Below are 14,515 nucleotides of genomic sequence, written 5' to 3'. Positions count from 1 at the left end.
TAAAATTGTTTCTGGTATACGCACTATTTTCGTTTTTGTATAAATTTCTTACATTGTTTGAATTTTTAAAAAAATATTTCTTTTATTAGTGATTGATAAAACTATTAAGTCATCATATAATACTAAAAGTAATAAAAATTTTGTTTTCTGTGTGGTCTGTAATATTTAAACTAATTTAAAAGAAGATTTGAAGCATAACTCATTTAAACATTGATATACATTTATTAAAGAGCAATTTCGAATCACAGTTTTTTCTTCTTTTTTTAAGGCTACTTGAAAATTAAGTTCCACGATAACCTTTGCCAGTAATTCGGGGAAAAATTTTCCTGCATCAGTTTTAATCTCTAACAAGGAATCGAAGTTTCCTTTCAATTAAAGAGTTTTGTAATCTTTAAAACAGTTGGAAATCTAAGGACGCGAGATCTGTTGAATATGATGGAGAGGGTAGAACATCCGAACCAAACTCTAACTACTTTTAAGTTGACAAAGAAGTAAAAAGCGGTGCCGATTTCTCTACAAGCTCTCTATTTTTGGACATTTTGTTCAATTGACATCTTTAAGCAGTCTAATTGGGGAAAGTACTTCACTAAATTCTGTATTTTAAAATACTTAGGTTAGTAAATAGCTTTTAATTGATTCCAATGTATCCAGTTTATTCAATGCTATCCAGAGTACCCAGTTTATTCAATGCTATCCAGAGTATCCAGTTTATTCGATGCTATCCAATGTATCCAGTTTAATCTCGACTATCCATTCTAGAGCTAACTGTAAATATTTACATTCCTTTCAATTAATTTAGTTTACTTTTAATAAAAATAGTCTCAATCGGAATTGTTCGGCAAACAATCAAGTTAAAGAATTTGATATGCGATTTCTAAATAATACTAAATAATGTAACATTTTATTGTTATATTAACTTATGTAAATAAATAGTTTTGAAGCATACAAATAATGCATTCATATTCAAACGTAAATATACATATTATTTATTATGTAAATATTTATATATGTGTATATGTTCATATATAAATGTAAGTATTCAAAGATGAATAAACCTCTCTGGTGGGACCCTATCGAGGTTCTAAAAGAGGGGTTTTTGTTTTCATTTCCGGTACCAATCGTGACAAAGCCAACTACGCCCTTGCACCTAAAATTCAAAGAAGTTAAAAAAAGAAAGAAAATAAAAAATTAATAATATCCTCTGGTATTGTCGGTGCGTCTGCTTAGCAAATATTCCAACTCTGCTTGTACTTTCATCCTGATAGCAGAATGCGTAATCTTAACGTTACCATACCTACGTCTTATCGGTTTTGTCAACTCTTAAAAAAGGTGTTTCAAATTTACCTTAGGTGCCTGCAATAAGGCGCGCATTTTATCACTAACGGTTCCTTTCCATTTCCACAATAGAAACTGAAAACATATCAAGAGTAAGGCAGGTAAGAATTATCCTCAATTTTTAAAAATTAAAAGAAAATTTTTTTATAGAAATTTAGTTTAAAACAACTTACTATTTATTTAGTAACTGGAAGTATCTTTAGAAATCTGTGTTAGTATATATTTTGAAAACGCCCATAGACAGGAAAAATGATTTTAGTTGTCAAATGGTTCTTAAAATTATGCTTTATAAACTTTGGAGTTGCAGTATTCAGCTTTAATAAATCATCTGGTTCAAAAAAAAATTCCTAACTTTATAAAAATTTCAAACTTTATAAAATTAACAGCCTAAATTTGTAGCAGTTAGATAATCATTTGTAGTTCTCGAGTTCATGGAAGTGTGTTTAGAAATCTGTGCTGGTACATAATTTGAGAACGCTCATTAACAGACAAAATAATTCCTTTTGGATTTAATTATCAAAAGGTAATTAAATTTATGTTTTATAAATAATGGAGTTGCATATTCACTTTTAATAAATCATCTACAAAAAAATTAAGCTTTACTGCTGATTGAGAAAAATTAGCCTTCAAATTTACGCCAACGTAAAAGGAAATTGTAGTTCTCAAGTTCCTACAAGTGTTTACAGAAACCTTAGCTTTTATATATTTTGAAAACGCTCATAAGCAGTCAAGGAATTCTATTCAGATTTTTAGTAATGAAAAAATTTAATTTTAAATCCGCATTATATAATTTAAATAAATAATCTGGGTAAGACAATTCCGTTTTTTCCTGTTTTTTATAGCTTGAACTCACTTAAATGAATTCACAGTCAAATTTAGCATAACGTAGTACACAACTGTTCTTCTTGAATTACTAGACGTGATTTAATAATATGTGCTTGATTTATTTTGAAAACGCTCATAAGTAAACAAAATAATTAAATCAAAATTTATCTATTTTTTTATTTTATTAACAAAGCAATCGTGACAATTTGTTTAAGTAACAAAATCTGCTTAAAAATGTTTTACCCTTTCAGCTTTAACTAACTTAAAGAAAAATATACAGCCTAAAAATAAGATGTGATGTTTCCTCAAATATAAAATCTGTTCATTTTTTTCGAGTCTAATTACTTTATTACTTTAATGCCTTTTATAGTAATGACAGTTGTTAGCTTAAATACCAGAATTATACATAAAAGTTAAACTTAAAACCTTTACAACTGTTGAAATGTTTGACTTTTTTGACTTGTTTTTGGTCCTGTTTTATCCAGTGTAAAAAGAGGTATATTTAGGAAATTAATTCTTCATTTGTCTAGATAAGTGAAAAACCGTTCTTTTTTCACGTAAAACTGTTTATAACTATTAAATTATTAATCCTACCAACTTGATTTTGGTCATATTCAATTTCAGTATAAAAAATACATCGGAAAGAATAGTTTATTTGTTTAAATAGGAACATTTAAGTTTCCTCCCCTTTTCATCCCTTACCTCACTTGTCTAAATAGCAACATTTAAGCCCCCATCCCTTATCGCTAAGTAAATTTAAGATGGCGGCTTAGGTTTTTCTTGGAGTATAGCGCAATCGTCTGATATTCAAATTGGACCAATGCCAAATCTTTTAAAATGATTCGGTATAGTTCCCCATTGAACTTCCATATTAATTATTTCAATACTGAGCTTTTTTTTTATTGGTGCAGGTACTGGTTCAATTAGAGTCACAAAATACATGCACATTGTACAATTAGGAGGATGCAAAGCTTTTATTCCACTTTCAAAGCAGTGTTTTAGATGTCTTAAGTTGACTAAGCCAATGTGAAAAATCTTTCTCTATTGTTTTTAATTTCTATCGCCATCTTGAATTTGTTTCAAATATTTAAATTATTAGAGAGTTCCTAGGATACCTGACCAAAAACTTATCATTTCTCTTATATAAATATTCAAGAAGCTTAACAACTTTGCTTAGTTAGTTAACTTAAGTTTACTTACTAACATAACTAACTGGTAAATCTGTTACTAGTTGCCTATATAGAACTACTTATACCCTTTAATCTTGGTTTACCGTTGTTTTTGAAAATTGTAACTTTTTTAGACTACAATTTTTCACTTTCACATATTCTGTTACAACATTAAACTAAGTGCAAAATTTATTTTGTAACAGAAGTGCTTTCAAAGAATGTTGACGTGTGGTGCATAATGGACCACATAAACTTAGAGTATAACTTAATTTGTACGAGAGGGATTGTTGTTTTTTCGAAATTAAAAAATGGCGTGAGGTTTTGTGTTTAGAAAAGGGAGCTTAATGTTAAAATTATAAGATGAATTTATTGATAACGATTAATAGAGGAAAAAAAATTCTGATAAAATTACCACACGGTATGGTAATGATATTATGGTAAAAAATACTGTAATTCTTGTGAAACTATATCATATTTAAACCATTTAATTGGTAATTTTACCATTTATTTGTTAAAGGTTTACAGGAAATACTGGTTAGCGAAATTATATTCCTATTACCACACATTTAGTAAAAAAAAATTGAAAAAAAATTTAACTGAATAGTTAAGGTAGTATGACAAAATTACCAAATTTTATCACGCATTATAAAATTATGTTTCATTTCTATTTTTACCAAGATCATTACCAAAGCACGTTGGAATATTTCGGCTTATGGTCTTCCCCTAACAGTACCAGGAGCACGATAAATTTTGCCATATTCTGGTAGTCTTGAATATACTTTTTTTCACTGTGCATCTTTTAGAACTTCTATAATTTTTTGCTAAAATATCAAAGCAATAAAATAATGTGGTTAGTTATTAAGAATAGGTAATTAGTTTAATAATTTCATACTGTACATATACTTGTAATTTGAATGATGATGCAAATTGTCTTACACAAAACTAAAATTACACAAAAACAGTTATATTTAACGAATATCTAAAATCTGACATTTGTATAAAACTAAATTTCCCTTTAAAATGCAAATTTCAAAGTTATACTGATGTAATTTTGCCAGAAAATATTAAAAGAGAATCTGAAATACTGAGTATATATATATATATATCTTTTAATCGAAGACTTTTTTTTTACCAAGACATGAGAACATTCTTCAATTTTTTTTCGTATCTAAAAAGATAAGCCTGTAAAACTGTTAACTGTTATCTATTACGCATGGACTTTAATACAAATTCGATATCAATAACATATTTTCTACATTCAAGTGCCATTTTGTCAAAACTGAAATTATACATGGGCGTGGTTCACTAGAGAAAAATCTAATGTGAATTATAAAAGTCTCTTCTAATTTAAAATTAGGTATGTAATACATTTAAAAAAAAAAGCTTCTCATTAATATTTTATTAATATTAATCCTATATTAAATAGGAAAAAAAATCCTAAATAAACATATCTCCAACTCGCAAAATACATTTGTTCTAAAATTTTCCCTTCTTTGAGATCGTCTTAAATTAAAATGTTCCATAACCTTATTCATATAGATCTTTTGTGAAATTTACATGTATTAGCTTTAATTTCAATCAATTATAGCACTGACGGCTATAACTAATTTCTAACGCCATTTCTTCACTCTCAGGAACAAACATTCACGCAAGATTGGAATTCTCAACCATTTTGCTTTAGAGATTTGCCACGACTATAATGATGAGTAGGACTGAATCATACTTTGGTTCAGGTTGAACTGACGTTTAGTATAATCAAGCTTCATAAGGAATACTTTACATGAAATGGCGGCTCAAGTTGGCAACGTATTAAGAGGATCTATATCAAGGGAAAAACTTTTGATCGCGAGTTATCTTTCACCTCCAGAACTAATTTAAAGTTTAAAGGATAGAAAAAAACTGAGCTCAGGCAAATGTAGGGCAAGCCATGCAGTTTCAAATACTAAAAAGAATTCTTCAAACTATCAAAATGAAATCAAATTATGAGAGAATAACTTAGTATTTTGAAATGGGGAAGTTTGCTTACAATAATTTATTTGCTTTTTGAAATTTTGGAATTATTTTTCAGAGATTGAAACTTTATGGCCTACTCTAAGCTTGCCTGAACTCATTTATCTCTAAACTTAAAACTTTAAAAAAATCACCAATGGAGCTGTTTCACAGAATTTGTGAGGAAAAGTTTCTCATCCTTAAGAGGACGCTGAACCACAGGAGAAATATTTCCTGGCAAATTCTGTTTCTCCTAAATTGGTGATTATTTTTAAGTATAGGGAAAAGTGAGTTCAGGCAAAAATTAAAGTTGGCCATGATGTTTTAATTTATAAAAATTCTTTACAAATATTTAAATGCAAATAAATTGTGGCGAGCTTACTTAGGATCTCATGTTGGGAAAGTAATCGTGCAATAATTTTTTTCTCATTTTGATATTTTGAAACCGCTTTTTCAGCATTTCAGAAACTTCATGGTTTACTAGTAAAAATATTTCTCCAAATTTTTTACTATCAGTTCATGAGAAACACAATTTAGAACGAACCAGGAAGATTTCTCCCCGTTATTGCATCTTCTTAAGTTATCAACATTCTCTAAAATTTATAAAAGTGCGTGAAAATATAAAATGTCAATTTTTCTGTACGGTAGCTGAATAATGTTTTGGTTGGTTCAAAAAACTTAAACAGAATGCTTACAGAAGCTGTTCTGTTATATAAGCAGTGTTTGCAAGGATCTAAGAGTTTATGAATCATGTTTAATACATTTATTCTTGAATTTTGCAACTAAATTGATAAATGAATATTTTTGCTAATATTGTCTTAGTAAATAACATAAAAGCCTAGTAATTATAAGAAAATAAACGATTTCGTAAAATCTTCTGAAAGGATTTTCAATTTTTTAATTTCTTTTGCACTTAAAGCTTTGTTGGATTTTTGCGAGCGTGCTCTTTTGCTAGCAGCTCTTTGTTTTTAACCCAATCGTCGCTGTAAAATCAAATAACAATATTTTTTGGAGCTTTTAAAATCATTGCATTTAATGATGAGCATATAAAGCAGGGGGAAAGGTTTTGTGAGAAAAAATTAATTACTTTTATTTTTATTGTTTGTTCTCTTCACGTCCCGCCAAGCTCCCATATCGGGACCAACGAGCAGGGAGGTCGCTATCAACTCATTGTTTTAAATTTTTTGAATCTGCTTTTGACGGGTATTGAAGAGGAATTTCTTTTAAAGATTTCCACAATTAAGGGGGAAAATTATTTTGAAGTTTTGTGTTTAAAAAAGTGAATGGAAAAAAATCACTCTTTTCTCATTCTACCTATTTTTATCATATTAATTTTAAAGTTTAAGAATTTAATTTTAATTTTAAAGTTTTTATTCTCATAAAAATTAATAAAAATTACCATAGTTAATATCTAATGATACTTTTATGGAATTTAAATTAATAAATGAAGGTGAAGCGAAAGAAATAAAGTGCAGTTGTTCCCGTGGAGGGAGCTTCGGCTCCTAATGGGTTAGAACAGTAAGATGGTAAAAGTAGATTTGAGAGAAAAATATTCGTAAATATTTATAAATATTTTATATGATTTGATGTGTAATTCATAAGAAATATACGTAAACTTTAAATTTTTTGATGTTTTATGCATTCATTTTGACAATGAGTTCTTTTGTGCACTTAACAGCTTGCAAGTGAGAAAAAATAACTATGTGATATTAACTAAAATTATGTGCAATATTGACGAAATTTTTAATCTCTTTTGCATTTTATTTTATAGATTTTGAAAATTTGTTTGCAAATTGATAATAAATTAAAATATGTTAATTTATAAAAATATATTAATCGCTTAGATATAAATTTATCTTTTTTAACACATAGTGAAACAACATTTAAGTTTACTTAGTCTAGACATTTTTTGTTTGAAAGGTATTGTACATCAAAATTTGACATTCACACGATGAAAAATTACAAATTTTGTACGCTTAAAATATTAAATTTTGTTTAAGAGATTACATTTATGAATAACAATAATTTTATAAGCTCAATGCTGATGTATTTTTAGCAAAAAACAAACAATATAGTAACTTCGTTTATTATTTCATTCTCAATCCCTTTTAATTCGAGTGATGGTTCCATGTTTTCTCCTCATAACTTTATTTATAATTCCACTATAAAAATATTTACAAATAATTGCACTATAAAAGAATTCATAAACGATAATTGCACTGTAAAAATATTTAAAAACAATAATTGCAGTATGAAAATATTTGTAAGTATGAAAATTATGTATAAGTATGAAATAATTGCAGTATGAAATTTATAAATGCACTATAAAAATACTTACTTACAGTAATTTCACTATAAAAATAATTTAAAATAAAAATTGCAGAGTTAAAATATTCATAAAAAAATGATTGCATAGTAAAAATATTTATAAACAATAACTACATTATTAAAACATTTATAAACATTAATTGCACAATGAAAATATTTATAAACAATAATTGCATTATAAAAATATTTATAAATGCTAATTACACTTTATATTTTAGAACCTTGTATTCCAATCATTTTAACTGTTATAACCTCATTTAACTCAGAGTAAATTTTAACTATTGATGATACTCATAAGAACAACTATCGTGAAATATTATTTATTTTTTTGCTTCGAAGACAAATATCTACTTATAAAGATAACTTATTTAGCACTTAATTATTATTTTTGTATTATTTATTTAATTATTTTAATTTTATGTTTATTTTTCTGTAAATAAAATATAAACTATTGTGTTATAATATTTTTGCATTATTTTATAGTCATTATACAGAAAACAATCATGCTTCTTTCATTCCTCGCTCTCACAAGTAAGTACACTATACTAATGATAAAAATTTTAAAATAAGTTTATTGTTTCAAAACTAGTTCAACAATTTTTGTCCTACGACTTATTTAAGCAACCTACAGCTCTAATGGCAAAACTGTAAGGAAAACATGTATAAAATATTTTTTATATCCCTGAGTGTATCAACCAACTTTGACTTTTTTCTGTAAATTTTATCCTTGATAACTTAATATGATGTCACTAAATAAAAACATGTATCGATACTGAAAACAAGTTCAAAAATTTTTTTTTTATATATATTTTATAAAATCATATTATTATTTTGAAGAAATATAACTCAACTACAAAAATATACAGGAGCTGTTGATTTTCTCTACCGAAATTCAATGAAAATAAATGTTCCAAAATAAAGCAAACTCAATATAAATGTGTTCAAGATCTCTCTTTATTTTGCAAAAACATTATTTTTTTTAATTATGATAAAAACTATAATAATATTAAAAAAAATAAGAATATTTAAATATTTAAATTAAGTCACATATATCTGGATGAAAAACCTTTTTTCCAGTACTCTATTTATTATTACTATTTATCTATTTCGAAAACAAATACATGTTTCTTGCGTTTCATTAAAAAATAAAAATAAAAATTTTTTTATTTCAATTTTTTCACTAAAACTAAATTTTATTTTTTCTAGATCTGATTCATATTTTATTAATGCTGTAAAATTTTATTTTTTATTTTTTCATATGGTATTAAAAGCAAGAGCTACTCTAATGATACCTAAAAACAACCAAACATTTTTCATAAATTAATGCTATGTGCTAAAGATTTAGAACTGAATATTTTATTGTTTTATGTATTCAAGTACATCCACAAATTATAATACATCCAGAAACACATGGATAATTTATCTTGTGTGTGAGTGTTATCGACAAAGTCAACCTTCATCTATGAAAAAATACCCAAAGAACCGAGTTAACATGTCTTATATACTAGTGACATGAAAGTGAATAGTTGTAATGGTAGACATGCTGCAGTACTCCCCAACCTGAATTTTAACTGTGATTGAGTTTGATGAACGGATACCACTAATTGATTCATTGCTGATTTGAGAGAAGTAGAGAGAGCTGTATTAAGATCACTGGACTTAGGCTGCTGATCATGAGAGCTGTATTAAGTTCATAATTGTGGTGACTCATGTGTTGCCATTAACTGTCCAGTATGTACAAGCCAACATCGTGTGTGATCGAGACTGAGTTGCAATAGCATGATGAGAGCAATGTCACAGTCACAAATAGCAAGCCAACTGTTTAGTGTGAACTATCTATCAAGGTAGGGGTGATCAAATCAAAGTGGACACGTCTATCGAGGTAGGCGTGTTCTGATCACGTCCACCAATGTGGGAGAGTGTAATCTACAATGTCTACCTTCATCTATGAAAAGGTATCCTAACTTAAAATCATGTTAACAAGTCTTATATACTAGCGAATTGGAATTGAAAAACTGCAGTGGTAGACGCGCAACAATCTAATTTTAAATTTTTGTCGCTTTAATATCAATGCTTCAAAATAAAATGTTTTATTAGAAGTGTGCACAAAGAACACCAGGAAATAATAACAGATAAGGTACTGTTTTTCCCTATATAAGGCGCAGTTTTTTTTTCTTTTTTTTTCTTTGTCAATACTTTAAAATTCATGCAAAAGTTGTAATAATGCTTTGAAACCAATGCTAAGCATTTACTGTTTACCTATTTTAATATGGATGCGCTAACAATGTTTATTAATTCTTTAGGCATTTTCATATCGAGTCCATCATGGGGCTTAATGACTCCAAGGGAGTTTGAAACATTCATTTCACCTATGTGCTTCAGATTGAATGAGAAAAATCTACCGTACATAAATGGTCAAGAAAATCCTTTGGCCAGTACTTTGGAGAATTTTATCGCCTTGGCAGAAAAATTCGAGGCTGCTAATCCCACGAAGGACTTAAAAGATGAGATTTTCTACTTTATTAGAAAGTAAGCAAACTAATTATTTGTGAATAATGAATGTTTTTTAAATGAGTTAAATTCAGTGTTTTATTGATTTTGGAACATTTTAAACTTTGGAATTAAAACTTCATTTTTGTAAATAAAAACCCAAGTTTACTAAAGATATCTTTTTCTTTTTTAATATAAATTTAAGAGAAAACATGAAAATCACATTAAAAAAGTTATGAGAGCAGATAACTATTAGTATTTACTAGATAACGTAAATATTTTTGTTGCTTCATAAAATATAAAAGGGAGAAAGAAGTTGTCATGCCTTGAGCACTCAAAAGTAGGCGCCTATTTTTAAGACTTGCAAATAAGGATTGCAACAAAAAAAAAGAAGAAGAAAAAGAAACCCAGATTTAAAAAATAAAATGCAAAGTTGCCCACAAAAAAAGTGAAATAAAAAGGGAAAGCAAAATAGAAAAACCACGGTAGCCAAGAGGCAAATCAGGGTAGGCTGCATTTTCAAATGCTGTTGAGAGGAGTTGCAGAACTCATATCGTCAGACAGGGAATCGAAATTTATATGAATGAAACAAGATTTCAAAATATTGATGTAAACGAGGCGGAAACATAACTAACTATATAAACATCCGTGTCACGCAGAGAATGAAAAAAGAAAATTAAATTTATTTCTGTTTGTTTCTTTGTGAGACATTTTTTTTTCGTCACTGATTTAAAATATGTTTTGATTTATAACACTAGGACGAAAATTGAATTATTTTGCTTTCATATCAATTCAGAAAAATCATTGCGCATTTCGTAAAATTAATTGTAGCGAGTTATTTAAATGCAATTATGCTTCTTGTATTTACTTTTTAATTTATTTTAAGTTTGTTAAATAATTTTTATCTTTCAATCGAGCAGAAAGCGAGGAAATATTTCTATGCTATCTATAAAATTTAGCCCATTTGTTTGGTCCATTTGTTTTTTGAATTTTTTAAGTCCGATGTTGAGACATAGATTTTCATCTGCATTTTCCCAAGTATTTAATTTCTTTATTTTATTCGTTGTTAATTTTCAGTTTCACATACGACAACATTGAGTACAATCCCATTGGAGACATTAATCGGTGGACGCCCAAGGATTCGAATTACGCGGATATCGAAACATTCTGGGAACCAGTAGCAGAACGTAGAACGAGTGTCCCTCAGGTTGAGGACCCTTTTACAGATGGTGAAAAATGCAGTTTGTATTTCATGCTGTCTCATTCAATTCTTCGAAATTCAAGAAAAATTAGTGAACAAAGGGCTGCTGCTCCCGACAATGAAACTATCAACGATAGGTGAGTTTCTTATTTTTGTTTATTTTACAGATTGCTATTTAACAAAAGTATTTTATAACCGTCGTCAAACAGCCGATTCTATTTCGGGTTTACAACTACTGATGTTTAACTCCGTAATTTTGTAATTTTGAATCCAATCCAGAAGACAATGGAACTTCTGGATCAAGTATTAGGAGAATTGCGTTGCATGGGAAGGAAAGCCAGAAGCATCTTCCATGGTTAGCCTGACGTCAAGGGGACACTATTTTAGAATCATACCACTAAAGATATTTTACGTCAGCACCGTAATCGGTGCAAGCCGCGTGAGTATGCGAATCTACCAGTTATAGCTGGGACACGAACCCGGTTCACCTCCAGTAGGATGCAAACACACTATTACATGAGCAATCACAGCTCAACAACTCAACCCGCAGCTCGTATGACTCGATTTATTGAATTGTTTGGATGCATATTGGGGAGTGAGTTTGCTAAGTATATTGCAAACCGAGAATTCGGCTGCGCAAATCTGCCGAAATTTTTTAGGTGCTTATTTCGGGGATTTGCCAACTGCCTTAAAATATCCCACTTATTTCCCCTGGGGATCAAATCAGATGATTTTCAGACCTTCGTCAAATTTTCTGTTAGTGGTTTTAACAGCATGCGGACGCACTTCCTTACTTAATTTACGTAAGATCAGAGACGGAGAGACGGCAACATGTGATTTAGCTCAAGATCTAAAAAAATTTTGCCCAATTAGCTTACGGCTTGTAATAAACCATGCTATTAATTCGCACTCTAGTGTAAGGTTACTGATACAGAAATTATGTATTGTTATGTGAAAGTAAATTTTTCGTCACGTTTTGCAACCAAGCGTTTAATACCAAAATTAAATAATATTTTTTTTCTCTCATTATAACTAAATGTAATGTTTTTCATCAGTTTCAGTAAATATAAACTGAGGAGTGACTTTCAATACAATGATGAAGATTTGTACCCCATGGAGCAAGGTGTTGTGTCCATTCAAGGGTCATTAGAAGCCGTTGATCTGGGGAGAGTTCTAACTGGTATTTATGTTGGATTGAATGAAGGGAGAAAAAGAGAAATATCAGAATTTTCTCATGTTCCAAAAGATCTAATTCCACAGGGAGCAACTGTGGATCCTTTATACACTCTTACAATTGCAGGTACGTATGCTAGCTAATAGACATAAATCAAGTGACAAAAATAGACATAAATCAAATCAGTAGCACGTATGTTAACCAATAGACATAAATCAAGTGAATCTTCTTCAATTTTTCACTATTTTTATTTTTACAATCAAATACTTCGATTGAACTACATAAATACCGATGGCAATAAATTAGTACTTGTTATAAATAAATATAACTTTTAAAAATATTTAAAGAAAGTATATTTGTCAAATAATATTTGATAAATATCAGATGGAAAGTACCAGACCAGAATGGTTTTTAAAAAAAGTACCAGTCCTTTTAGAAGCTACTAGGAAGTAGCATTTTGAGGTTTTGAAAACTTTTAACTATCATTCTCTACATAATTGCACTTTCCGATTAAAAAAATTTATTAAAAAACTAAACTCACTAAAAGTAAGTACATTTCTTTTTCTAATAATATCTAATTATCGCGAACTAAGAATTTAAAGGCGCACAAATGATGAGAGCTTTATTTTGAGATTTTCAAATATATTCTGCAGATCACGTTAAAAGGACGCTTCTCTATAATGAAATGGATTTTCCCATATTATTTTCAGAGGTTATTGCCATGGCTGGTTGGAGACCTGAAGCCTTGCAAAGACAGGATTTAGCTAAAAATGGAATATGGAAATCTGTCCCTATTGGCTCTGAGATTGAAACTAGCAACGTCTGTCCAATGATGTACAGACTTCCTGATGGAACAAATGAGGCATTTTCATATTCCTCCATGAGGGGAGCTGCAGACGGTAAGTAACAGAATGCTAATTAAAAGTAAATAAATAAATAAAATATAAATTTTAGAAAGCTTTCAAACTGTGTGCTGTGGCCAAATTACGTGTATGCGTTTCTTGTGTTTTTAATTCAGCAAGATACCTTAAGGTTTAAAAATTTGGACTAAAATTTAAAAGACCCTATCAGCATTCGCCTACCAATTTTTACAGCTTTTTTGAAACAGTAGTTATGCTATATATTCACGTTTTGATTTTAATATTAGTTTTCAAGCTTTGTCAAACTAAATTCAACTTCCGTAAGGGTCTATAAGCACTGATATTCGCTTTGAAATTTACGACTTACCTTGCAGAAGTAATCTAGGCTGAGCTTTTCAAACTAGGGGTGATCAGTAATTTAGACTGATAATTCAAGAAGCTAGACAAGTCATCAAGAGCAAGACAAGTCATTGAATGCGGCACAAAACTCAATTTTGGTACCTGCAAAGTGAATCCTATTCTTGACACATCAACTCATCTTGATGCCCTTGAGTCTGATTTCATTCATATCCATGCATATTCTCTAATAAATTATCTTAGTTCTGCTCCACCCAAGCATTCTGCAATAAAATGTATTCTGTACTGATTTGTCTTCTTCCTCCAATGCCATCTTCTCGGTAACCGCGGTTTCTTTTTCAGTTTTCAGTAATAGTTTTTCTCTTTTATAATTTCGCTGCCAACTTCGAAAGTTCTTGTTTCTAACCTGTTTCAAAATTTCAATCTTTCACCTTCTGCCCTGATTGGCAACATATTTATCACGTCAAGACATGTATCTATAAATAATACAAAGCAACATGAATAAAGTACAAAGGTACAAAAATAGGCATACAATAGTGTCAGTTCTGCAAACAATTATTACCGAAATCGATGTTATATCACAAAACACTGATGAAAGTATTTGTCTATGAAACCGAAACTATAGTAAGTTCATTTCCATGCATTTTTTCTAGCTTTATCCTCATTGTTCTGCTGTATCCATGCGGCCCTATTTTCATTTGGACACGTATATATGCGTATATATTTACATTTGGACATGTATATATGATTAATAAATAATAATTTTTTTTATTCATAAAAATTGGTT

At 29.1% G+C, this 14,515-nt stretch overlaps 1 protein-coding gene across 2 annotated transcripts in view; it reads left to right on the top strand.

The window, feature by feature from the left end:
- The first annotated feature begins 1,266 nt into the window (after nucleotides 1–1,266).
- Nucleotides 1,267–14,515, top strand: part of LOC107436727 (uncharacterized) — a 35,592-nt gene continuing 22,343 nt past the window's right edge. Inside the window, exons 1-6 of one of the 2 annotated variants that reach the window (XM_087157724.1) lie at nucleotides 1,267–1,436; nucleotides 8,130–8,177; nucleotides 9,950–10,175; nucleotides 11,214–11,474; nucleotides 12,393–12,637; nucleotides 13,222–13,410. In XM_087157724.1, the coding sequence (XP_087013850.1) occupies nucleotides 8,150–8,177; nucleotides 9,950–10,175; nucleotides 11,214–11,474; nucleotides 12,393–12,637; nucleotides 13,222–13,410 (949 nt within the window). In that variant the 5' untranslated portion in view covers nucleotides 1,267–1,436; nucleotides 8,130–8,149. Of the gene's footprint in view, nucleotides 1,437–4,589; nucleotides 4,687–8,129; nucleotides 8,178–9,949; nucleotides 10,176–11,213; nucleotides 11,475–12,392; nucleotides 12,638–13,221; nucleotides 13,411–14,515 lie in introns of those variants that run through there. The other variant, XM_087157725.1, reaches the window with a different exon arrangement.

The sequence above is a fragment of the Parasteatoda tepidariorum genome, chromosome 2, assembly GCF_982258835.1.
Source record: "Parasteatoda tepidariorum strain Cologne lab strain chromosome 2, Ptep-v5.0, whole genome shotgun sequence".
NCBI lineage: Eukaryota > Metazoa > Arthropoda > Arachnida > Araneae > Theridiidae > Parasteatoda > Parasteatoda tepidariorum.
Note: the sequence above shows the minus strand (reverse complement) of the source record. Positions and strands in the feature narration are given on the sequence as shown.